This window comes from Microcebus murinus, chromosome 6 (assembly GCF_040939455.1).
Source record: "Microcebus murinus isolate Inina chromosome 6, M.murinus_Inina_mat1.0, whole genome shotgun sequence".
Lineage (NCBI taxonomy): Eukaryota > Metazoa > Chordata > Mammalia > Primates > Cheirogaleidae > Microcebus > Microcebus murinus.
The window spans coordinates 76,915,862-76,943,400 of record NC_134109.1 but is presented as its reverse complement, the minus strand read 5'-3'; the positions used below and the strand labels follow the sequence as shown (position 1 = coordinate 76,943,400).

At 40.5% G+C, this 27,539-nt stretch overlaps 1 protein-coding gene and 1 long non-coding RNA gene across 5 annotated transcripts in view; one reads left to right on the top strand and one right to left on the bottom strand.

Annotated features, from left to right (window-relative positions):
• Positions 1-1,327: 1,327 nt before the first annotated feature.
• LOC105872406 (uncharacterized) lies at positions 1,328-27,367 on the bottom strand. The gene is made up of 3 exons (XR_001154587.2): positions 27,251-27,367; positions 5,046-5,094; positions 1,328-3,345 (listed from the first exon to the last, which is right to left on the bottom strand). It is a non-coding gene; the product is annotated as an uncharacterized LOC105872406 (long non-coding RNA).
• MEIS2 (Meis homeobox 2) overlaps positions 26,120-27,539 on the top strand; it is a 202,300-nt gene continuing 200,880 nt past the window's right edge. For all 4 annotated transcript variants that reach the window (XM_012766356.3, XM_012766359.3, XM_012766354.3 and 1 more), the window contains exon 1: positions 26,120-27,225. In XM_012766356.3, the coding sequence (XP_012621810.1) occupies positions 27,214-27,225 (12 nt within the window). In that variant the 5' untranslated portion in view covers positions 26,120-27,213. The remainder of the gene's footprint in view (positions 27,226-27,539) is intronic.

Here is a 27,539-nt window from a genome sequence, read left to right as displayed (position 1 = left end):
GTAGATGATCTTTGCTCTGAGTTCAGCCAGCTAGTCTTCCATCCCTCATCAAGACTCTAGCAATTCAGAGGCACAGTTTGAAAATTGGTACTTCTAGACCAATCTCCTCTTTTATAATTGAGAAAACGGAGATCCAAGGAATCTGAAGTACTTTGTGCAAGTTCATAGCAGCAGTTAGTGGCAGAATAGGAAATAGAAGTTCCTTAACTGCCACTCCACTGTTCTTTCAAGATAAAATTAATTCTATTTACATAGCAAAATGAGCATGAGGTCCAAGGGTCTCCCAAGGTGACATTTAGGATAGAGAGAGACTGTTTCTTTTTCATGATAAGACAAGACTTCATTGGAATTCAGTAATACATTGTTAAGTAATTCAGAATCAATGCTAAGTCTTTTATTTTATTCTATCTTTCTTTCATTTTGATATTGAATTACCAGAAATGACAGCTCCCAGATCCTCTAACTTCTTGATGCTAGACAAGGGAAATGGTTAAAAAAATTTATCTCAGGGATTTGGCTACTCAGGCACTTTCCTGCTATAGAAATGAAAGTTCAGTGTAATATCTCCTCCACTTTAAAAAGACATAAGAAAACTAAAATGACTTTCCTCTTATCTTATAGATTGTAAGGAGGGAGAACAATAATGTTTATAGTCCTTGGTTAGTCTAATGTGTTATGTTTTTATTTACAGATTAAATTATTTTTAAAACTGTATATATATATATATATATACACACATACACACATATAAAGGACTTAATCAAAATCATCAAAATAGAGATACTGTAAATTATCCTTCTTATCAAGAAAGTTTAGAAGCTATGACTTAATGGAAATGAATTTAGAGGGAAAAGTAGTGTATGCCTATATAGACGGCTGGTATTAGCAATCATTAAATCAAATATTGTGGTTAAACAGTTGTAAAAAAACTTTAAATAATTTAAATAACTTCACAGTATATCATGACAAAACATTTACTAGAAAGAGTAATAGAAATACTTGCTTATCAATAACAAATAAGTTGGCCATGCGTGATGGCTCATGCCTGTAATCCTAGCACTCTGGGAGGCCAAGGTAGGAGGATTGCTTGTGCTCAGGAGTTCAAGACCAGCCTTAGCAAGAGCAAGACCCCATCTCTACTAAAAATTGAAAAAATTAGCCTGGTGTGGTGGTGCACGTCTGTAGCCCCAGCTACTCAGGAGGGTGAGGTAGGAGGATCTCTTGAGCCCAGGAGTTTGAGGTTGCTGTGAGCAAGGCTGATGCCACGGCTCTCTAGCTTGGGTGACAGAACAAGACTCTGTCTCAAAAAAAAAAAAAAAAAAAACAAGTAAGCTAATAACTTTTGAGATTCAAGAAATTTTTATATATAAAACAAAAATAACGAGATATGGCTTACAAACATAACACTAAATGTTACTTAAGTCAAAACTGACAAATTATAATCATAGACTTTATATAAAGACCTTAAAAGTTTACCTAGGCCGTTGCTTTGGAATTTATTGATATTCTTAATTATTAACAGTACAGAAATCATCTTAGCTTCTTTTCCAATAGAATAGTAAATTGAAGACAACGCAGAAGTCTCTTTTTCTAGATATGCTTCATCTGGATTTCACCTCCCAAATATAAATGTCTGCCTTAAAGAATAGTCTAGCAAGAAGATATAGATTAATTTTCTAAACAGATCCCAATTCCCCAGCCTCTTCCAAAATTAGTATTACTGTGTGCCATGATTTTCATATGATGTCATTAACTTCTCTTATCCAAGAAAGCAGACAGGACACAATAAAGAGGCTTGTAAAGTAATGTCCTGAAAAAATACTTCATAATTTACAAATAGTATCCCAGATACAAACTACTGAGAAAAATTAATTGGAAATGTTTCTATTAATAATTTTAGGCAAGCCCTAAACAAGTCTTTAATTTCTAAGTCCTACCATTTAAAATATCTCTCCATACATATGCAGCATGTATGTACACCCCACACCAAAAAAAAAGCCACTGGTACAAAAGAACCAATATTAAATTAGTGACTAGTTACCTGCTGAACAAAAATGAAAACATTTTGATTTAAATTATAAGGTTATCTATATTTTACATCTCCAATCATTTCAAAGTATTACAAATCGTTCTTATACTTTGAATTCATCTGTTCTTTTCTAAATAGAAAAATATTTGCTAAGACAGACTATATGCCGTCCAGTGGAATTTATTTTATTATGAAGGGATTTAAGGTTAAGCCATTCTCTAAAGTCATATGTGCTAAGTGCCAATCTTTATTTTAGAAAACAACGCTACAAGAATCGTTGCACGATGAATTCTGTTTAGCAGAACAAGCAAGGGCTGTTTGGGCATAGGCCTGAAACTCTGTCTCTGAAAAGGGAACTCTGTCTTTGGGGGAAAATATGATGCCCAACCACTCTCTACCTGGCTGGTCTCCAAGTGCATGACAAATTGTAAAACTACAATATACAAAAGGAATATTTATGTGTCTTCCTCCTTCATCAGATACACAGTATTTTTTCTCCCATGTCACAAAAATTGTAACCGCAATTTACAAGTATATGCACAATCAAACTGCTATTGATTTAGCGATGCATTTCTTTGATGTCCCTTGCCTTAACCTCATTTATAAAGCTGTTTTGCATTATTTCAAACTGTCAATGATTTGTGACTCATGAATATTCAAATCTAATTTGCACTTACCTTTTTGGTATGCATGCTTACTTGCAATATGTCTCTACATTTGCCCTTTTGTTTTGTGTTTATTTGTGGATTGTTTTATTGAAATAATACTCTTTTAAAAAGCATAGTAAGTCTATTTAAAAACAACTGGAGTGGTTGATGATTGACTCTTCTTGATCTCAGTGCACTGTCTCTATATATTGCTGCTTAGCAAGTTTAGTCATTCTGCAAAGGTGTCTCTAGTATTAAAAATAGCCATTCTTCTGCTAGTTGATGTCAGTTTCATTGGAATGAGTTTAGTTCTGCTGGGCTATATGTCTCTAGGAAAGAGTCAACAACTTTTAAATGAACTTGAGCCTTACACAAAAAAGAAAAAAAAGAAGGATTACCTCTGGTGGAAAAACAAAAAGTTCATGCAGAATTGAGCCCTTCATGTCAGTGTGGATCAACTTTTCCACTTACATTGTGGAATGCAAGAAATGAAACCTAATGCTCTCAAGCACTAAAACACCCTTTTAGATGTCTTTCAGATGATGATAGCTAAAGGAGACACCCAGGACTTTGTGGATTGCAGGCATGTCACTAGTGATTGAAGCTCCAGAAACAGCAGATCAGGGAGCCACCTGCCTACAGAATGAGCAGAGTTTCTTCTTGCAAAACCTGTTCAGGGACAAATGGAAAGTGTTGTTATAAAAATAAATAAATAAAAATAAAGAAGATCTCTTTTGTAATTGATTTCTGGATTCAACTGTGACTTCTAAGAAAACCTGAAGAATTAAATACCCTACCTTGCCAAAAAAATTTTTTTGTCAAATATGTATGCTTTCATGCCAGTAGCTAAAATAGAAAATAGTTAATGGCATTTGCAATGCAATAGCTATGTATTTCTTTAATTTGCATCGTGCTCAATTTCTAAACTACCTTTTAAGCTATAAATAAACCATTGGTCACCTATTGCCTTCCATTGCAAGATAAAATTTTCCCCAAATTTACTAAGTGATTCTGAACAAAGAATAAATACAGGTCTCACTTCATTTCATCTAGCCAACAACACATTTATGTTTTTACGAACTTTTCATAGTCCCTCAATTGTACATATTCTCGTAAGTGATATGATCTCCTTCCAAATGCTACTAAATTGCTAACTAACATTTTCTGTAGTCTTTTTTTAAGGAAGCAAATACTTTTTATTTTAAACAGAAATGTTTTGCTGTCATATTTTGTTGTTTATGTGTGTTAAAAGAAATGTCTTTTGTCTAAAGGAGTCTATAATATTTGCCCAACTTTATTGTTTCCTTTATGATATTTGATATCGTTATTATTCCCTCCATTTTGAAAAGCAAACATCGCAGATTTACTAGGCTCCATAATATGCTACCCAAAGGTATCTATGAAGGAAACCCCTCCACGGGATGCTACTGTTGTACATATAATGAAATGATTTATTCCATACTGATCTCTAGCCCACAAATCTGAGAACTCCTCCATGGGAGATAGAAAACTCTTAGGAACAAGGGTTCTAGCATGATGTTCCTTGATTCCGTTAGCTTGCTTTGTAAATTAGAGCAAGTTGCCTAATTGCTAAAAGCCTCAATATCCTCATCTGGGAAACAGGGATGTCCCAATAATAATAACAATGGTGCCTACCTTAGATTGTTATGAGAATTAAATGAAATTATTCAAATGCAATGCTTAGCATACTGGCTGGAAGTTAGACAATGCTCAGTATGGAACATCTATTCCAATAGCTCAATTTTTGCCAAAAGTTGTATCAGGTCTCTGGTCAATTATATTTTAAAGTTAGCAGCGTTTCTCTTCTCAGAATCTACTCCATGTTGCCTCCACTTTGTATCAGTAATACAGCTAAAGCATTTGCTCCCAACTCCAGGGTTGGGTCCTCTTTCTGATCAGTGATTGGTTCAGGTCCCCTGAACTAATATGCCTTCCACAAATTCATACAAATGAGATATGGTGGAAAGTTTGCTGGGCCTTCTCAATTTTGTTCCACACATCTTCCTATAACCATGTCCAGAGAAAAAGAAACAGGCACTCTTTCTCTCAGTGTGGTTGTGGGAAGATAAGAGGCTCAGATCTACTGCAGCCATCTGGCTACCAGCCTGAAGATAAAGCTGATACACACAAGAGGACAGGGCCAAGAAAATTGAATGGAAAGAGAAAATGGAACCTGCTGCACCTCTTTCCAATGGCATAACTTTATTCTATCATTGCTCAAGCCACTAAGAATTGGGTTTTTGTTACTTGCAGCCAAAAACTTTCTAACTGATTCAGGGAGGCAGCCTAAAAAGCAATCCAGCACCGGAGTTTAAATGATCATATAAATATGTTGTAACCGTTCCTACCTTTTCTAAGGCAGTGGTCCAGCCGCAACTTCACAAAGTATCTGTCTTTCTGAAGATAGAAAAAAGATTCAGAGCAAATCCTCCAAGATTTCTCTAGTCTGCTAAATAACCAGCAGAACCCGCAAAGTGCTCTTTTTGTTGTTGTAGAAATAGAATTCAAAGCAAGGGTGCCACCTCTGTCTTGCTTCTGTAACTTCATCTCAGATCCATAGGTTGCAGAATGTTAGTGCTCAAAACGTATTCTGAATTTTACATTCTTTGCCTTCTGAAAAATCACATTCTAAAGTAGAATGGCACCACATACATCTAATCCAAGGGCATGAAATCTAAGTTAAAATTTTATTTTATGATTTTATGTTCTTATTTCTAGCTGACCAATTTAACCTGGTATATGTAACCTAAAAAACAAGTTGTCCTTCTGCTTCAATTCTCATCTATACGGGAAGAATAAATCCAGTTTGCTTTATCTCTTAGGAACCTGGATAATGGGTTGTATGATCAAAATAAGTAATTCCAAATTAACAGTCTAACAATGCACTTTTCATGGTCCCAAATCTGTTCAGCCTTTCTCTATCCCCCTTCCCACCCCATCTGCCCCAAGCTATCCATAATTAAATCTTATCAGGAGCTCTCAGGATTATAGTTCCAGTACTCCTTTGAATAGGAAGGCAATTCTCTATTGCCCTAAAATATATAGACCCATAGATCTGGAGACGTCTTTAGATACTATCTACAGAACCAGCCACAGATAATGTCAGAGACCTGCCTAGGTTCACACTGCTGGAAGCAAGTCATCTGACTCCCTGGCCATCATCACTACCTCTTACACCCTTCTGCCTCTTAGGGAAAGTGGATCTCAAAAGATGTATGGGTGAATCCACTACAATATTGAATCGGCGGGGTGGCTCTTTGTTGCTTAATTTATTGCCATGAGAATCTAACTACATCATATTTCAGCTTTATGGTTATTTTTAAAAATCACTTTATGCATTTTAAGGTATGGAAAGTCAAGTTACTGCCTGTCTTACTGTAGATTTCTTTACAGCAAGTAAGATTATGTCCTCCCTGGTGTTTCGGAAAACTGCAATAGTGGTAGTAAAGATATGAGCTTTTTAAACGCAGTTTTCTTATTGATCCTCCTATGCGAGGACTTGAGCGACTGGCCTTGGTGGCCGTTGTGACTGGTATTATGTTTATCACATGGAGTGTGTTTACAGCCCACAGAAGGAGAAATTCCTCCGTTTACCTCTATCAGTCCAACAAATAGCAACCCTAGAAACCAACACCTTGGCTAATTATAAACATATGGAGTTTTATAAAAGATTTTCAAAAATATAGATTAGAACCCCATTAGTAAATCAATTTAGTTTCTTACCTCAATTTATTGTGGTAACTTTACATTTTTTTTAATTTCAAAATACTAAAGGCACACAAACGTTTTTGGTTACATGGATCACTTTGTAATGCTTGAGTCATGACTACAAATGTGCTCATCACCCAAACAGTGTTCATTGTACCCATTAGGTAGGTTTTTTCCATTCCCTCCTCCCCTGGCTTGATTTCCACTAAGTTTTACTTCCCTCTGTGCACATGTGTGCTCATTGGTTAGTTCTAATTTAATAGTGAGTATATGTGGTGTTTGTTTTTACATTATTTAGATACTTCACTTAGGATAATGGTCTCTAGTTCCATCCGAATTATTGCAAAAGGCATTAATTCATCCTTTTTTATGGCTAAGTAGTACTCATGGTATACATACACCACATTTTGTTAATCCACACATGAATTGATGGGCACTTGGGTTGATTCCACAACTTTGCAATTGTGAATTGTCCCATAATAAACATCCAAGTGCAGGTGTCTTTTTGATAAAATGACTTCTTTTCCTTTGGGTAGATACCCAGTTGTGGGATTGCTGGATCAAATAGTAGGTCTACTTTTAGAAAATTATTTTTTAATGTCTTTCTTTTTCTATATTTAAAGTGAGAATAATTATATTGGCTATATATTTCCAAATATTGCTACAAGAATTAACAAGACCATGTATTTCAAATGCCATACAACATATACTTGTCATGAATATTTTGTTGATCTGGCACACATATGTGAATTTCATAAATCATAATGACCAAATAATTAAACACACACACAGTAAAAAACAACAGCAACAGGTATTTAGAAATCAAGTGATTTAAAGTTAAAATTCTGATCTCCCCACATTGAATGATTATCTCCAGGTTAAAAATTTTTGTTTAATTCAAAGTTCAAATAGGAGTCTTAAAGAGACTTTGTTGGACTCCTTTATCAGAAATATTTCAAAATCAGCGTAAACAGTCATAAGCAAAACAACGTGTAGAATCACTGAAATTATTGACAAACAGGAAAAGGATGAATGAGGTTGTATTCAAGCAGCCTTTCTGTGATGTCTTCTCTCTTCTACTGATTCATTATGGCCATCTGAGCATTTAATTTAGGAAATATTTAAAAAGCACAACAGAATCTTATTAGCAATAAAATATTAGGAATAAAAAATGTGCATACAGATATAACAGACATAAAAATATAGTGTGAGAATCCTAATATACGTCATTATGCAATAAGTTTGAAAACTTAAATGAAATGGATGAAATCATATAAAATAACTTACTGAACAAATCTGACTCGAAAAGAAATAGTAGATCTGAATTATTGTATAAAAATTATTAAAGAAATTGGATCAGTAATTAAGAATCTTTCTTTAAAAGAAGGGCAATATTATTTTAGAAGTAAGCTTCACCCTATTTTTAAGAGACAGATAATTTAAATCATATACTAACTTATCTAGAGAATAAAAATGGGGGAAAACACTCCCTAATTCTAATTCATTATATCAGGCCAATATAACCTTGTTACCAAGATTAAACAAAGATGATAAAAAAATAATTCCAGAAAAAAAAAAGAGAAAAGAATAAAGGGAAATGACTGGCCATTCTCTCATATTAATAAAAATTCAAAAGTCTTAGCAAATATTAACGTTAACCTACCTGTATACAATATAGTGTTATGATCAACTTTGATGTTGCCAGAATCATAAGAGTAGTTTCATATTAGAAAGACTATAAATGAAATTACTCCCAATAACACAGTAAAGGGGGGAAAATAATTGTATTACATATAGAAAAATCTTTTAACAAAACTTAAATCTAATTTTTAAAAAACTCTTGGTGAGCTGGGCATAGGGGAAAAATCAACTCACTTAATCTTATGCAGATTGTTATCAATTAACTGCAGCAAATAGCATTCTTAATGGAGAAATGCTAGAAACACTCATTTGGAATTAAAAATGAGATAATGATGCCTGCTATTTAAGAATGCTTCTGTTCAACATTGTCCTGGAGATCTGGTCCCAGATAAGAAGAAAGGAAGGAAGGAAGGAAGGAAGAAGGAAGGAAGGAAGGAAGGAAGGAAGGAAGGAAGGAAGGAAGGAAGGAAGGAAGGAAGGAAGGAAGGAAGAGAGGGAGGGAGGGAGGGAGGGAGGGAAGGGAAGGAAGGGAAAAGAAAAGAACAAAATTAAAGTCATAGGATTGGAAAGGAAGAAATAAAACCGTCATTTTCTGTGTAGACTATATTATTATCTACATTGCAAGCTCAAATAATTTATAGATAAATTGATATATGAGAGAGACAGGCTGAAGATTAATGGGGAAGCAATGGCATTGAGATGCTAGTTATCCATACAGAGAAAACGAAAGTGGATTCTTATCTCACTTCTACATGCAAAAATCATTCCTTGCTGGTAAAGAATTAAGAATAAAAAGAAAAGACAGTCAAATTTGTTAAATAATTTTACATACAAACATCTTTATAACTTCAAAATACAAAAATCTTTTAGACAAGACACAAAGAGCATAAGACATAAAAGAAAATATTGACAAATTAAACTATAGTAAAATTTAAACTTCTGTTCATCAAAAGATATTTCAAATAAAATAAAAAACAAACCACAAATTGGAAGAGATATTTGCAATATGGAACTCATAAAATGAATAATAAAAAGATGACACAGTATAAAAATGGGGGAAACAGGTATTTCAAAAAAGGAGGAAGTATATATAAATGGAAAGCATAGAAGAGGCTCAGCCCAATTAGCAATTCACAAAATGCATGTTAAAAACCACAGTGAAATACACTTTTACATTTACAAGATTGGCAAAAAAAAAGAAAAAAAGAAGAAGAAGGAGAAAAAGACAATGATTACCAAGTGTAAAGAAAGGAGGATGTGAATAGGATGTCTTATATACTACTAACAGGAGTGTAAATTAGTGCAATCACTCTGAAAGTAATTCTTATTATTTTGGAAGGTTGAACATTTAAATACCAAAAAGAAAATCCGATAATGTACTCTTAGGTTTATTCTCTAAATCAAGAAAAATCCTTGCACATGAACATCAAGAAACATATACCAAAATGTTTATTGTAGAATTCTTTATTGTAACAACAACAACAATAAAAATTTACAACAACCTAAAAAAGAAAATATAAATAAATTGTGTTATATTTGCACAACGGAAGAAGATTTATCATAAATGTTTAAAAAATGAACTACAGTTACACACAAAAAAATGAAAAAAGGAATCCAGAAAAATTTTCTTAATTTTGATACTATTTTTCAAAAAAAAAAGCAAAATGAAACAATATATTGTTTAGGAATTTATATACAAACAATAAAAACATAGGTGAATATAAAGAGAAAGAGGTTACTATATTAACATAATAATATATGTAATATTTTATTATATTTATATATAATTTATATTAATATATATAGTTTGGGAATACACATATAGAAAAACTATTGAGGAGAGTAATTACCCAGGGGGAAGAAGCCAAAAAATGAAAAGGAAGAAACACATGTGTGTGTGCAATGTTGCCTTACTTAAATTGAGTGGCTAGTCTACAAATGTTTCTACTATTATCAAACTTTGTAACATATAAATATGTTACATACATGCCTTTGTATGTAACAAATATTTTACTAAAAATAAAAGTAAAAAAATAATAAGCGATCAATCTTAAAAACAGTAATGTTATGACTGAGAGAATGGGAAATAACAGGTGAAAAGAAAGAATAGCAAAAAGTCATCCGGGAAGTTTTTCTTTCAGTAGAGCAAGAAGTTAAGTCATCTGAGAACAAAAAAGATGAGAGTAGTTGGGGCTTCTGAGTGGCTTGTAGAGAAAGGAAGAAAGGAGGAGGAAAGGAGATGAAAAAAAGAGTAGAGGAAAGGACAGTGGGAGAGGAGGGAGGAAGAGAATGAGTTATTGTCAAAGCAATGAGTCTCCAAAAGAAATAGCTTGAGGAGGACAACTGAATTTAGAGCATAAAATGTGAGCGCTATATATTCAAGATGTCTTCCCTCGAAAATTGACTGTTCAGCCAGAGGAATCGAAAACAATTGATGATTAAGATGGAGATTGTCATGGCGGTCATGAAAAAAAGTTCAAATGTAAGAGAGGCTTTGGAATGTTCTCTTAAATAGGTTTATATCCTCCAGCCTATTTTCAGAAATTCATTCTAAGAAAATAATCCTGAGTTCTGAAAAATCTTCATATTCGGTGATGCTCATTACAGAATAATATACAAAAATGCAAAAATATATAAACAAACTTAGTGTCCAATAACAGTGGAATGGAAAAGTGAACTATTTAATTTAGTTGATGACATTTATTTAAATTGATGATCATAAGGAATTTGAATACTTGGGTAGAATGCAAATTTTATGAAAAGTACCATTACAACTACATAAAAGGAACTATGCATAGAAAAAATGCACAGAAATATACCATAATTTTGGAAGCCATTGTGTTTGAGCACTTTGCCTATGGGTCATTTTTTCCTTTTATCTACTTTTCTACATGGCCATATTGTCTTTAATAAGTATATAATACTTTTAAAACAGGAGGAAATTAGAAGATACATTTCTTAATGCTTTAAACTGTGTGGAAGAGCAAATAAATCAGGATGTGACTAAAGGATTGGCAGAAAATGATTGGGAAACCAGAAGACACAGTGAGGGTCACCATGAAAACAGAATAGTTTGTATTAATAGAGGGTAAGGATAGGGTAGTTTCAAAAAACTCTGAATTCCTATAATTGAGATATTGGAAGTAATTTGAAGTTCCAAGTTGTAGCCATAAATAGGCGTGGCTAACATTGAAATATATGCAGATATACACACATACACATAATTAATATGAGAAGGAATGGGTTTTGAGATGTGAGGTGGACAAAAAAAAAAGAAAAAAAGCAATAAATCAAATGGGAATGATTAAGGTGAGTGGACAAGAGCAACTTGAATGAGAATTAGCCAGGGTTATATAACTTTATGGTTTGGACTTCAACAAAAAAACACAAATATTTAGTGGCATTCCTGTGGTAAAGTAAATTATACTTAGGCATCAATTGCAATTGAGATGGAAATGACCAATTTTGTGATGAATATATAAATATAACCTGCTTAAGTTGTGTTGTATTTATCAGTATGTACAATTGTATATGAATACATCCTGGGTTCTGAAATAAATGGCCCTACTTTATGTTTGTTCTCCATGCATAGGTTCCAACTTATTTTTCAGACCATATGTTTATATCACAAATAAGCCTGGCCCAACGTATTATATAGGTAAGGCCTAATTGGTAAAGTGCATTAATGCAATTTTCTTTGAAGGTGGCATTTTCCAAGGTGTCTTTTCCTATCATTAAATAAATTCTACTTTTTCTATCATATACTCTAGTCACCAAGGGAAATATTTAAATTTTTCTCAGTTTCCACATGTACCTCAGCCAATCTCCAACAGTAAAGTATAATACAGTTTTACATATGCTTTTTTAGTTTTATTACTAATAATTATATTATTAAAAGCTAAATCTCAATGAATTAATATCATCAATAATTTAGAAGACTCTGGAAGGCTAAAGTGTAATTGTGTAGAGACATACTGTTCTTAATAAGACTTACTTCTGACCCAAGAAAGCCTCCTCTACTCTCAATGCCCCTCGCCCACTCAAACTCTTCGAAGCTGCCGTAAGAACCTAGATATATTTCTACCTTTGTTCGTACGAAATCTGTTTATATGCCTACCTCTATTTTCCTGTATAAACTCATTGAAGCCAAGAATATATTTAATAATCTTTATATGTCAGCACCCATAAGAGCTCCAGAAGAATATTGCAAGCTCAATAAATATTTGCTTGAATGAATGAAAGTAGGAATTAATGACTAAATAATTTCCACCTTGTTATTAGTGTCACCAAACTGCAGAATGTCTATGGGGCAAGATGTGGTGTTCTGGTTCTATATAAATTCAAAGCACAGTAGTGTACTTTAAAGAATTGTAAAATTCATACTTAATCTACACTGCTAATCCAAAAATCAGCCTTCATTTGAAAATTGTTTTTGGTGTACCCAGTATGTCTTAAAACATTAGTATGCCTCATGGTAAAACTTCCAATTATGTCTTCATAAATTTGTTGTTAACCTGTCAAGCATACATTGCTCCCCTGGTGCATACCCATTTTGTTCTTAGTGAAATCACTGGATCCTATATTGTAAGAGTATGCTTTATCTCAGCAATAATTTAGCAGAGACAAAAGCAGTGGTATATAGAAAGATGCATATTAGCTCTTGCACTTCGGCCTCTAGCTCATCTAACCCTTTTTCTAACATCTATGAGAAAAGGATCTCCCTCCTCTCCCATCTGTTTTTCTCAACAAGATGCTGTGGAAAGAGCAGCAAACTTCAAGCTCACAGTCCAGGGATTTGGTCCCAGGGTTGTTACTACCTTGAGTCAATGAGACTTTGAATGCATACCCTAACTGCTCTGAGTCTCCATTCCCTTATGTATAAAATGAGGGTGTTATACCAGATGATAATTGTAAACATAACTAAAAGCTCTATTTATTAAGCTCTTACTATATGAAGGAACTACCCTATGTGCTTTACTTGCATTATCTCATTTAATTTTAATCCTCCAAATGCATTTATAAAGTGTATCAGTCAAGGTTCAGCAGGAAACAGATGGTACCTATCAAATTGGGTAATTTGAGGCGAGCTTAATAAAGGAACCATATTAAAAAGGTGTGAGCAGGGTGTTAGGAAACCACAAGGGACAGGGCAGTGCCCCAAGGCTAGTACTGGAGAGGAACACGGTTCTGACCTCAGAAAGGGTACTCTGGGGAGAGAGCTGCTTGAGCTGTGGCTGGGATACAGCCAGCCTGCAGGGACCCTGGGAATCAGCACCCAGACCTCACTCTACCCACTCTGGGCAAACCTAACAGAAAACAAGGGCCATTCTAAAACTATCCAAAACCTGCCACCAGAGGCACAGAGCAGGACAGAGAAAGTAAAGAAGTGTGGATCTGAAGGAGTTAGCAGAAGATATCCAGGAATATCAACTCTTGTTATGCTGATTTTATGCATGAGTTTAATGAGGGTTAAATAAGTTAGGTAACTTACTGAAGAGTACACAATTAGCACAGGACAGACTTAATCCATCTTCTAGGAGCAAGTGATCCTCCTGGCTCAGACTCCCAAGTAGCTAGGACTACAGATCCATGCCACCATGCCCGGCTAACTTTTTTAGTTTGTGTAGAGGCAGGATCTTGCTTTGTTGCCCAGACTGATCTCAAACTCCTGGGCTCAAGGGATCGCTTCACTTAGGACATGAGCCTTGCAGAGACTTCACTCACCTTTGAAAAGCTAGTGGTCTGTGTGCTCATTCTTTGTGTTCCAGTACTATGGCTTGTACCGTGATATGTAATTTTGATTTACAACCCTGAATGAGTCACTGGCAGGGACAAAGTGGTTAGACAGTCAAAGGGAGAAAAACAACATTTTTTTACTATTAAAAGTTTTTGTTTCTTCTGACATGCTCTCCTAATTAAGCAAAAATAAATAATTTTTTGTTTTGTAAAGGGCTGTCTGGTGGATAGCTTTGCTTGGGGTCAGGGGTGGGGAGTAGGGAGGGAAGTAAACCAATGATTGGATTTGCCAATTTCACGTGCTGGGCTTAGAAGACAGACCAAGACTGTGTTAAATGTGTTCCAGCAGACTGTGGAAGAAGGGAGCAGAATGCAAGATGTTTATATCAAGTGAAACTAAAAACTAGTATTAAACATATTCTGCAATATCCCTGTGAGGTCCTTAAGATAAGAAAAGGAAAGGAAATTCTCATAGAATGAGTAGTTAGAGGTTGTTAATTACCCCTCGTGTGAGAATTAAATTTGCTGAAGAGGGAAGACTGAAGTAATTATCTGAGGTCAAGGGGCCTATCCCCAATCTGTCTGCTCCTCTGTCAAATAGAGATAAAAGCCCCACTCAGGACTCTTAGTAATGGGAAACTCTTCCTGTACAAGCACTTCCTGACCTATAAACAGGTTGTGGTCCAAGAAAGCCTGTAACTCAGTTGTTAGAAATATGAAACAAATCTAAAAGTCAGAGTGTCTTAAACTGTGACTCAGGGCTAGGCCAACCTTCAACGCCCATTTAAATCCGGAATCTAACTCAGAAAAAGTTGAAAAGGACTTCTGGGTATGAAACAAGAAGGAAGCGACAATACTGAGAAGTCAGCCCTCCTGTCCCAGGTCAGGTCCTGAACTTGGCATGTTCCCACTGCCTCTTGGTGTCTCCAACTTCAACAGCTCAAGTCCAAGGCAAGAGTGGAACCTGGAGGTTTGGGGGAGGCTGGACTGGTGGCAAGTCAGCTATCTCTGTCACCAACAAGACTTAGGAGGCTATTGTGCTGAACAGTCAGTGTTCTGACCCAGATATGCCTCACCTTGAACTCAAATGCCTTTTGTGTTTGTTTGTTTGTTGTTTTTTTTTTACATCAGAGTGGGGGATAAAAGGTGGAAGAGTTACATTTTTGTTTCAATTAGTAGAAAAACTTCCCAATTTTAGTAGAATGTCTGCCCAGGAGTAATGAGGTACTCTGAGTTAAGGAAAGGAGCCATTTGATGACCTTTTCAAAGATTGTCACCGTAGGTAAGGCAGGCCTGAGAGAACACTCTCAGGAGAGAAAGTTCAGTTTGGGGTTCAGTCTTATCTAGTCTCTAACAATATGGAGAGATTGACTCTTCATAAGAAATCTTCAAAAACCTGGGAACAGAACATCTTTTTTCAAAGGTGATTTTCCTGCCATCGAACCCTAACTAAGCAGGGCTTTTCAGATTGCTTGGTAGTCATCAGCAGCTTCATCATATCTGGGTAGTGGGTGAAAATGGGATTAGGGTGGAATAAAGGGGGAAATCTCCAGTGACCAGTGGTGAACCCATCCTTAAGAGAATCTCCACTTCAAACAGGCCCTGTGTACGTAAAAGTCAGCTTCTACTTTATGAGATTAGAACGAAGGAAGGGCTCATATTTAGGCTCTCCAAATTTAAAGCACGGTGAACTTATCCCAAATTACCTTTCAAATGAGCTTTGATTCAGTAATTTGCCCAGTAATTTCCCCAGACTGAGGAAGGGTTGAGGAACTTAAATAGGAGGAAAATGGTATCTGAACAACCTATCTTTTAGGATGTCCTGGTATTGTGGGGAAAGTGGAGGAGGAGGAAGGTAAGAGAAGAAGAAGCAGAGAGGGAGAGACGAAGGAGAGGGAGAGAGAGAGAGACAGAGACGGGCAACGCTACCAGTTGCCTTCATTTCCCGAAGGAGTCCACCCATTATGAGCTGCTGCTGTTGCTTTGTTTATGCAAAGTTAGCCAGGTTGAAACAGGGGCACAGAGCTGAGATTCACGCTAAAGAAGGCATATGCAAAAATAATTTTTTTTTTATTAAATGAAAGCAACACACGCGCGCGTGCACACACACACACACACACACACACACACACACACTCCACTGGGTCGGGGCAATCCCTGCCTGCAGACTTTGAAATGAAAACACGCCGAGGTGGGGCTGGTGGGAGGCCGCAGCAGCAGCAGCGGGGAGCGTTGTCGGTGACCGAAGGAGCTCTGGTGAATATCAGGTTCGGATTAGTGACAACTCAGAAGTCACGCCGGCGGTTGGGGGATGGAAGTTTGCCAAGGTCTCGGAACTCGACGGAAGAGCGAGCAGCTTCCCTTGGCGCCGGGCGGAGCTGGGCGTACCCGGAGAGACCTCTGTCCCCGCCGGAGCGAGCCCGGCGCGCTCGCACCCCGCCCAGAGATTGAGTTTGTCAGCGATCATAAAATGGGAATTGATTATTCCAGCCACCATTGATTAGGCAAGAATGCTTACTGCAGCAGCGGGGGGAAAAGGTTAAGAGGAAATTGACCTTCTTCCTAGGTGACATAAAGTCATTAGGTAAATGAGATATTCACACAGGAGTTTTCAAAGGTCATGCTCAATTTTTATTTGCAGCCTGAAGAGTCAACGTGGATTTGGGGTTTAGGGCAGGGACACCCGGCTCTTCTGGACAAGTGGGCCGACACGCAGAGGACTCTCTCGCCGCGCTGGGCAGGGCAGGGCTGGGAGGTGGGTTACTGTCTTGGGAGGATCGCGCTGGAGTTGGAGGCAGTCTCGGGGCCCTGAGCCTTGTCCCTCGCGCCTGACCCGGGTGTGCGTCTCTGCGTGCGATGGTGCGCGTCTGGGTGTCCCTCTGGGGCTCTGTGCTGCGCGCACCGGAGTCTCCTCGGTCTCCGTCACCCGTCAGCAAAGGGATATCAGGCAAAGGCGGACAATTAAAAACACTTACCCTACCAGAGCCGGCCATGTCTCACACAGAGTGAAAGTGTTTTGTTTTGTTTTGTTTTGTTTTAAAAGGAGAGAGTGAGAGATATATTTATGCACATATTTATCCCTCTAATTATAGGAATTAATCCTCTTACTTATGACTAAAAGGTAACGTGGAAGGACGTCCCTTTGATGTGGTAAAGCACCATTTGTGACTCACATTCAGACTGATTAAGGAATAATTGTTGTTAAACGCTTTACAAGAGGAGAGTGTTTAATTGAGGGGCATTCGTAATTTTACGGCTTAGTGCAAAATTAAACGTAATTAAAAACTCAGAAATTCCAACTGATTTTCCAATTATTTTTATTGTCTGAGCTAATTGTTACACAAGGGCATCACTTCTCCCCAAAGGCATTAAAAAAAAAAATGGCAACCATACCTTTTCCAAATATCCGCAGAGAGGGGATTCGGAGCCTTTCCCAGGTATGAGCCTGGTAAGGGACCTTCCTTCCTCACACCCCTCTCTCTCCGTCCCCCGCAATGCACCCCTCCTTCCCCCACGGTAATTAAGCGGTTCAGCCACTCTCCCCTCTTTCCGACTTCCTGCAACACCTTGGGATGTGAGAAAGTGATGGCAGTTCTCTTCTGCAGATCATTACAGCAGAACTGGAAGTATCTGTAGAAGGCTGATGAATTTCTTGAAGTAACACTTGTCATACACGGCGGCAAGATTAAAAAAAAAAAACCTAAGTAAACACAGCTCTCTGGGGGCGATCCCTCGATGCTTCTGCCTTCGAGCGTGTGGCAGGAGGGAGGTAACGCGCAAACACCGGCTGAAAGTTGTTTATAAACGGCGCTCACGAAGACCTACAGATGCACGCTGGAAACTTTCTTTTTGCCTTGCACTTTTATTTATTTACTTATGTGTTACTTATTTATTTATTTATTCATGGCAAGGATGGGTATATAATAAAGCTTCCCACATTCTGGGCTTTTTCTTAAAGCTGGGGTTGACAGCATAAAGCATAAGCTATCTTTGTATGTGTAGCCTCTTTTGATGTCCAGATAGACTTATTTAAATACATTAAAAGGTTATAAAAAAGTGTTTCAGTGTTTTGCAAACGAAAACAACATCTTTAGAGCTAGTCCAGAAGTGGCCCTGTCTTCCCTATCAGACTGGAAGGGAATCCTGGAGAAAAAACATATATATACACAAACAGCACACGATTAGGCAGAATATGAATTTGTAAATTTCAATTAATCAACCGAGATTATAGACCAATGGAATGTTTTTGTTTCAGTAAGTCTTTAATTTCTCTGCGATTTTTAGGACAGAGACTTCAGCAGATTCAAGCTTTCTATCTGCCTTTCCCATCCACACCCCATAAAATAAACGACTGCCTCTGATCTGACGTGCCAGGTGAAAATGGGTAGAATTAAAACTGTCAATTTTGCTTCCAACTTGTGTCTTTCGATTGAGTTCAAAAGCTTTTAAAGGTAAAACGTGCCGATCATTTATATGTATTATTTCTTTCTCTACCATCGAGGCTTTTAAGTGAAAAGAAAAAGTATTTATATTTCCAAATTCATTTTCCCTAGAACACTTCAATCTGCCAGGTAATTTGATGGTGGCCCCTGACGGAATGAGACCGTCTAGTGGCGCCTGGTTTGCCCCAGTCCGGCCAAATACAGCGAAGTCCGGTTTTTCCGTTCTTCTATCCAAATGGTATATTTGGAGGTGAGACATGCGTATTTAAATTTGAAGCTTTCCAAGTGCTTCAGTGCTATTTCGGAAAAGAGGTTAGGGTAGGCAGAGTTGAGGAGAAAGGCAGAAGGATCTCTTTGAAAGTTAGAAATGGTGAAAATGACATGTAATCCGATGTGGAAAATTGAGTAAAAGAGGCAGTGCACACTTTAGCTTAGGCAAAGATTGCTGAATCCTTTGAAGAAACTGACACGGATTTTCCAGAGATAGGGTGGGGGTGGGGGGAATCCTAGGGTGGGCATTTTATGTAAATGAGCATATTTGAAATGTAGTACAAATCCGGTATAGTAAAACTGACAGTTCTGACAGTATTGACAACATAAATATATGTTTGAACACTGCACTTTCAGACACTTAACCGATGAAGCAATAAAAAAAAATTCGACTACAATATTTCAAATAATCGACATTGATGTTTTGATACATCATTTTTATACTCCAAATCGATCTATCACTCTGGGGCTGGTCAATTTTAAGTAAAAATGGGCTGCAATTATTTGCACCTTGGCTAATGATGACCTAATAACAGTGCTCAATTAATTACACCCGAACTGCGCTTTCTTCCTTCAGCGATGGAGGTGGGGGGCAATTCTTGGAGAACAGAACCTATGATTGTGTCACCCTCCCCTCTCCTTTCTATTCTATTTTGCCATGAGGGGGTCTTTGTCTGGTTGCTCAGAGATACCACAGGCTGAGGTCCCCTCACCTGAACGAGCCACTTTCTGGGTGTGTATTAGGGATAGAGTCCACACTTTTACTTTGCAAAGTCAAAACTACATTTTAGAAAACACAATCCTAACTCTCCCTCAGACCCCACATCCTTTCCTCTGTTTCAAGGATTAGATGGAAGAGATTTGCTCAAAGGGAATATTGGAAATTTCTCTCAGGCTCAGAGTGTGGTGAAAAGAGAGACAGAGAGAGAATGAGAATTTTAATGAAGTATGGATACAGCCAGTGCCAATTTAAAACACCAAGTCTGAGTTGAACCTCTCCCCCTGCCCCTAGCCCCTCTGACCTCCCCACACACCGCTGAGTGTTTATAGGCTACTGTTAAAAAAACAAACAAATACAAAAACCCACAAATAAAGCCGATGACCGACAAATTGCGGGAAAGGAGGTAGGATGCTGGGGAGTACTGCATCCCCACGCGTGCTTCCTGCCGCGGACTCTTGTTGGCTTTCTCTTTTGCTCTGTGTGTTTTCCAGGTCTTTCCCATTCCTTTCCAAATTTGGTGCGGTGGAGAGGAGGGAGGTGCAGGAGGTAACGTAGGTTAATTGAAGGGGGGAGGAGGAATCCTGGTCAGGCCTAGGATGCAAACTCGAGCAGTGCATTTTGAGGTACGGACCGGGTAGGAGGCCGCGGGAAGAGCGCTCTCACCCCTACCCCGACCCTCCGGAAAGGCTGGGCGCCGCGCGGTTCGCGCGCCCCGTGAAGCCCTGACCCTTCCTCAAATCCGCACCGAGACTGGGGCCTTCGGACCCAAAACTTAGCTGGGCTCCGCTGGCCCGGGATTCCAGTGTTTGCTTTCTTTCCTCCCAACTTCATAAATGCAGTTTTAAGCCCCTCCAAACCACCCGCCAGCTGAGACGCTGGGACTTCAGCAACACCTTAGGCCACATTAAGATGCTAACCAAAGGCAAGGGATGCGTGTGACCTAAGGTACCCGGTGGGTGGGGGCTAGAACTCCGTCGCGGGAGCCTCCGCCAGCTGCGAGGTTATCAGGCTCTGGCCGGGTCGTCCCAAGCCGTCTGCCCTGGAAGTGGAGGCAGAAACTAGAAAAACGGGCCGCAGGAGGAAAGAAAAAGGGGAAATAGCATCGAGATAGCGGAAGAGACAAGAGAAAGAGGAGCGAGGAAGAAAGAGAGGAAGGAAGAGAGCGCGGGAAGGAGGAAGAGACACAGCAAGAACCAGCGCTCGTCGCGTTTGGAGCCCCGCCAGATAGCGCTAGAGGGCTATTTATTGAAATCCTTTCTTTCTGCGAGATGGTGAAGCAGCTAAATGGGGAGAAATAAGAAATGAGAGGGCAAAAGGAAAGAAAGTACAATGATTCCACTGTATCTGATTTTAAAAATAAATTGTGGGGTGTTTTACTGTTATTAATGTGGGGGGGGGAGAGAAAAATGCATGGTGGAAAGCCTAAGTGGGGAAAAGGACCAAACAACAACAACAATAAAGTAAACAAACAAACAAATCCCCTTCTCTCAGTGGATCCCCCCAGGAAGAGAATGAACCAAGTTAACAGGTAAGGAAGTGAGTGGAATATTTGGTAGTCCAACTTTCAGAGCTGCCGGTTACACTGCCGGGGAGGTCAAGAACAGTTCACAAGGATGAGCGGAGGTTTATGAGGAAGAGATGTTTTTAAAGTAATAGATGGCTGCAAGGGGTGGGGAAGGAGAGACAAACACATTATTGGAAACGCCAAATAAAATATATATCAAAAATTCCAACTGTCAGCCAGCAGGTCTGAGCAGAAGACAGCCTCTCCGCCTTTGTCCCAGAGAGATGTTGGGCTCAGGGCTGATCCTGCAGGGCCACAGTCAAACTCCTTGAATAGCAATTTAGAAATACTCCGGGAAGCTTGGAGAAAAGAGCTAGACTACGAAATTTCACTGTGTCATTCAGAAGCCAAAGAAAGGTGCTAGGGATGGGAAAAGAAGACCTGAGGACTGAGGTGGAGTCCGGAGAGAAAGGGAAAGAGAATAAAACATTTTTGAGCCCTTTTACTTGCTCGGTTTAGTAATGCAAGAAAGAAAACTTTTCTCAAATGATACTTTTTTAAAGTATCAATTTGGTTTTATCCTAAAATCCCTGGCATCTCACACATGTAGCTTCCCATTTTAAAACTGCACTTTCCTTTTACCTAAAGGAATTTTTAAAATCAAGGTAATAAGCCATCTCTTTCTTCCAAACCAATAAATAGAACCTCCTCACATAAAAATAAAAATTAACCTTGAAGAGTTTTAAAAAAATCTACTTAATCCAAAATATTCCAAATCAAAACATTAAAGTTACAAACAAGATTAAGGTTGGATTTATTTGCTCCTCTAGCAAGGCATCAATTGTTCTAACTGTTGTAAGAATACAAAAAGGATTTAAACCCGGTGATTTTAATACACAGATTAACACTTCAGACCTCACAGTTCTGAGGAATTCTGCATTATCTGTGCTAAGGATCTATAACTTTCTAGAAAAAAAAGAAAAAGAAAAAGAAACAGCCACACAAACTCCTTATGAAGTGTGGGCAAATTCACCTAAAATAGAGTCTGGGTTCATAAATGCTCGTTTCAAATTAAATACTCTCTATAAAGCCAATGACCTTCAAATTAAGGAACTATAGCGGGATTCAATTATTCCTTTTAAATCTTAAATGTTACCTATAATAGCTTTCCATGTTGGGTCAAAAAAGAAAAGGAAGAATAGAAAAGAAGCAGTTTTCAGAAGTCTTAGGGATGCTTCAATAAGAAAGAGGTGATTAAAAACAGACTCTCAAATTTGAGAGGCCCGATTCCTCCTCCCATTCATCCTCACCCGCCTGGTCCCCTCCCTTTCACCTCTTTTTTATGCAGTGCCCCCACCCCCACTCCAGAGCTAAGTAGCTGATTTGGGATTCTGAAGAAATAGGTTTCACCATCCATATTTGTTCTGGGGCACTTGTAAAATGCGATTTGTAGAGGGTCTTTAGCCTTCTGATTGTCTTTGAATTGTTTTTACTGAAACAGATCTTTTGCAGTTAATGAGTCCCCACGCAGCTGGACAGCTCCTCTCGGACACTGAGAACTCTAACCCTAAAATGACCCCAATTTGACACCGCAAGATGAAATTTTACCGCCTGTTAAAACCATTTCCAGCCTGGGCAGAAGAAACTGACTGTTGACGGAGGTGTGTGCCGACTTCTGCGACCCCCACCTCGCACCAGTCTCCTGGGCTTGCCCCACCTACTTTCCCTTCACCCCAAATGTGGGTGAGCAGATGAGCCTCAAGAGCAGTCAGGGTGGGGGTGCCAAGGCTGAGAATGGGACATCGGCAAAATACCATGAGGCTAGATATCAGAAAGTGTGGGTACCCCACTCCTTTGGAATTGCTTCTATTGGACTGGAAAATTGGGAATGGGGGAAACCAGGAAATTCTTAAATGTTAGATGAGTCTTTTTCAGCTCTATTAATAAAACACCAGCAAGTTACTGATTAAAAGTAATAGCCCTTTGAATTCATCAGATTGACCAAGAATGGACACCCTGAATCAACTCCAACTTGATGTAATGTGTAATCCAGTACATTGGGATTGCTATTTTAAACTAACAATTTCATAAATGACATGGAACTGGCTAAGTAAAATCTCTTTAGGTGCAAATAATTCGGGGTTCTCTCCCCTCAGACAATTCGCAAATTTTAAAAGGACACAGATTCCCTCCAGTAGGGCTGCAAGTCTAACACTCTCATACTTCTTAACTAAAAGTCTTTGAAGTTAAAGATGATTTTTTTTTACAGTATCTTAAAATGTCATTTCCCTCTCCCTTCTACACCTAACCAGATTGTCCCTGTTGTTTGCTTTAATGTAGTCAATAAAATGCAAAAGAAATTACAGAATATGGGAGGGGGTGATGGAGTTCAGGCTAGAAATGCCTTCTGCTTCTCCCAAAAGATGGAAACACATAAAATTAAAGTTTATAATTTTCTTCTTTTATAAAACCCAATATTATCCCTGGATAACCAATCCAATATTAGCTTAACAATTCTTTGAAAATATAGAAATCACCAGTCTGTCTAAATTGCTTTTACTCAATTGCACCGCCACGGAAGAAACACTTTTTTTTTTTTTTAACGCTAGTTAAGTTTTTCTAAATCAAAGCTATAGGGATGCTAACTCACTTTACCGTATCACTATGAAAACAGAAGCGGTGGTAAAAGAAGCAGAGGGTGAATGCTGAATGTTTAAATTCTGCAATGCAGAGGTTCGGCATGAAGTTGATCTTTACAAAAGATGCGTTTATCAAGGAAATTGAGGAGTTTCTTTCAAAAAGAAAAGTAACTGGAGCGCACTGAACAGGACATTAAAAACAACAATAATCCTATTTTCGACAATAAAGAAATTTAAATTCTTATATTGAATTTAAGAACAATTGGAAGAGGAAAAACTGAATATAAACTTCTCAGCCAGCACCGGGAACTTGGACTCACCACCAACATCTCTACAAAGTCGAAAACCCTGTGCAGCGAGAGCAGAGTGGTATTCGCTCTCTCTCTCACTCACTCTCTCTCTCATCTTCCAGGTCCCGGCTAAACTGAATTCGCGTCACTGCCGCTTGAAATAAAATTCTGGAGACCAACTTTTTCTTTTCTTTTACGTCTTCTTTTCTTTTTTTTTTTTTTTTTTACTCACCTTTCCTGATATGTCGACGAGCAACTCAGCAACAAACAAGAAGGATACTTTTAATCTTGGAGTTCTTCTAGGAAAAAAAGGCGGTGGAGGAAGTACCCTCCCCCCCAACCTTCAGGTTTCATACCCGTCGCCTCCGGTAGGCTTGAAGCCCGGGGGTGGGGTGGGGGGCGGAAAAAGAGTGGCTGAAAACCTGGTCTAGACTCTTCTCCCTGAAGCTCAGCGAGCCTGGCAGTCCCGGCCACCGGGGCAAAAACCTAGCGGCCCGCAGCCCCTGTCCCCGGCGTCGCGCTATCCGCGCCTCTGCCAGCCCCTGCGCACTATCTTTCTTTATATGTGAGGGCCGATTTCCCGCAGACATCATTGTTATGATGGCTCATTTAATCAAACTGTTTAATTGCTCTGGTAATCACTATCATCATCACAGGTGCTCAATCATTCATCATTTTTGGAGGGCTTTATTGACCTCCGGAGTTCATTCCCCAGCCCTTTTAAAACGAGGCCAAATTTCTCCGACTCCGCTTGGAGTCTCTGCAGGCTGCGATCTTAGCCCAGTTTGTGTTGCTCGAAAGCTTACGGCGGAGCAGAGAAGATGGAAAGGGGGCCAAAAAAAAAAAAAAACCCTCCCACCCGTTCTCCTCCCTCCCTCCCTCCGTCTCTGTCTGCCTCTCTCACACATACACGCGCGCGCGTGCACACACACACACACACACACACACACACACACACACTACTTTATTCTCCCTAATCAACCTCCCCCTGCCGCGGGAAAGTCGGCTTGCAGCCGCGCGCGCGGAAGATACCCTACTTCCTATTTTCCAGAATGGGCTCAAAGTTGGGGACGGAGGCGGCTGTTGGAGAACAGCCGACTGTTTTCCATTCTCTGGGCCGGGGACCGTGAGAGCTGCAGCGAGAAGTTGGGGAGAGGCGCGCTCCCCGCGCAGGGCCCGGCCGCGCCGCCCGGAGCCGAGGGGCGGCGGGGGCTGTCGCGCGGCGCGCGCGGGGTGACCGTAGCTCCGCCCCCAGCTCCGAGCCCGGCGTGATTGACGCGCGGCCGCCGGGAAACCGGCGGCGCAGAGGTGAAGCCGGGTGCAGCTCGGGCCAGGGATTGGACGAGACAACAGCCCGAACTAGTTTCCCCACGAACGGCGTGGGGTAGTTACCTTCCTTCCCTATTCTCCTCCTTTTCCTTTTTGGAAAAGTTCATTCCGAGCAGGCCCCATCTGCCTGACCCCGCGAAATCACCCCGGTGTAATTAACACAGCCATTAGCAGGCGTTACCGCGGCCGGCCGCTGCGCCTCGGGCGACCACAACAAAGCTGGGCTGCGAGCGCCGGCCCACTCCTCCTCGTGCTGCAACTTCTCTCGCCCGGTCTCTTTTTCTCTCCCTCCCTGGCTTTCCCTCCCGTGCTTCGCAGCTCTAAGTGAGATCCACTTTGGAGGCGCACACTAGGCGCCCGCGCGCGCGCGCGCACACACACACACCCTGGGCTACATCAGACCCAAACGACTCCCGCCTCACTTCCTCCCTCCCAATTCCACCGCGGCCCCCGGAGACTCTTGGGGTGGCCCCTTGTCCACACCGCTTGGAGGGAGTGTGCGCCTAGTTAAGCTGGTCTCTTCTGGTCCTGGAGAAAATGAAAATTGACAACAAGGGTCCCGAATCTGCACAGGAAGAAAGTGCCACTTAAAAAAAAAAAAATTCTAGCCCCATAGTAGTACCGTCTGCAGAGCCTGCTGCCCTTGGATGTTAGCAGGAAGCCTATGGGGCGCTGTAATCGGCGGCGGGCAGAGGAGTGGGGGGCCGCGGAATTAAAAGGAACAAAAGCGAGAGCGCCATGCCAAACGTCCCCGACACGACCCAGTTAGGCAGGAGCCGGGAGTGATGGGAAAATGAACTAGAAGTAAGTTAAAAAAAAAATCTGAGGCTGTACCGTACTTTCCCTGTGGTTTTCTGCAGTTTTCCTCTCTGCGCTCTCCCTGCGCTCTTCCTCTCTCTCTCTTTCTCCTTCTCCCTCTCCCTCTCTCCCCGTTCTCGCGCGCGCGCGCACACACACGCGCGGGCGTGCGCGCGAACACACACACAAACACACGCGCACACACACACACTTCTCTTCCTCCCCCCTCCCCTCTCCCCCGCCGTCCCCGCGGAGGAGCAGGCTCGCTGATTTGCTCGGGTCCGCCGGGCTCCAGCCTCCCCTCCCCCCGCCTCCCCCGCCCCCCCGGCCGGGGCCGTCCGATCGCACTCGCTGCATATCAGAGGCTCGGCGCGGCGCGCTCCTCCTTGCTCCCGCTCCCCACTCCCGGGATGTGTCTCCGCCGTACGACGGGCTATGGCCACCGCGACTTCCGGGTTCCGTCATTTCGTTCTCCCGCCGCCGACCCGCGCCGCCAAACTGAGGCTCTTCTATAAGCCAGGCAGCAGCCAACCTGCCAACACCTACTGACACTCACTCATCTCCCAGAGAGAGAAAGAGAGCGAGAGAGAGCGAGCGCGAGAGAGCGAGCGCGAGTGAGAGCGAGCGAGCGAGCGAGAAAGAGAGAGAGGGAGAGACAAAATACCTACCAGCAAAGGGGGGGAGGAAGTCCAATTTTTTGCAAACTATTCGTTTTTTTCCTTGATTTTTCTCCCTGCCTTCTTTGAACAATACTTTAAAGAGAGAGGGTCATATTCTAGATACCTCGGGGGCAAAGCTAAAAGAGGGGGGGAGGGGGGAGGAAAAAATTCAAGAAGCAGAAACCCCTCGCGGAGTTTTACTGGAAGAAAAAAAAACGGGTCTGAAAGATTCCTCCTCTTCATCATCATCAACCATCATTCATTCACTACCTTGACATTCCGGGCTTTGATTGACAGCTGGAGTGGCAAAAAGCCATGAAACACGACAGTTCGGTTACATGTGGGCTGCTGACGGGCCGCTCGTAACCTTCAGTTCGGGGGCTTGACAATTTTTTTCTTCTTTTTCTTCTTTTTCTTTTCTTTCTTTTTTTTTTTTTTCCAACTGAGGGGAAGAGAAGAGAAAGAGGGGGAAAGGAGGACCGAAGAGGAGGAGGAGGGGAGGGGGGAGGAGGAGGAGGAGGTGGAGGAGGAGGAGGAAGATCAGGAGGAGGAGGAAGAAGAGAAAAAAAAGAGAAAAAGAAGAAATATCACAGGAAAAAAAAAAACTCTTCGTTGTCTTGCCTGGGCTTTTTTTTCCCCCTAAAAAATAACATATTGGAGAATTGGGAGAAGTCTCCTTGGTTTGGAAAAAAAAGGAATCTTCAGCCTAGATCACTTTCTTATCCGGACTGGGATATTAAATATACGACACATCCAGGAGTTTATTGGAGCGCAGACTGATGGCGCAAAGGGTAGGTTTAAATCTCCAACACTTACCTAGATATAAATCCTCTCCTAAGAGGGGCCTGTCCCGGTGCCTCCTCTCCCTTCAACGCTGCTGTTGCTGCTGCTGCTGCTGCTGCTGCTGCTGCTCGCTGCTTGATGATGGCGGCCAGTATTTTAAAAAATAGCAGCAAAATTATTCACCGGCTTCTTTCCCCCCCGTGCCTCTGCGTGTGTGCGAGTGTGTGTGCGTGCGTGTGTGCGTGTCTGGGCGCGCGTGTTCCAGCGCTGTGCGAGCGGGCGGGCGGCGAGTGCGTGTGAGTGGTGTGTGTGTGTGCGTGTG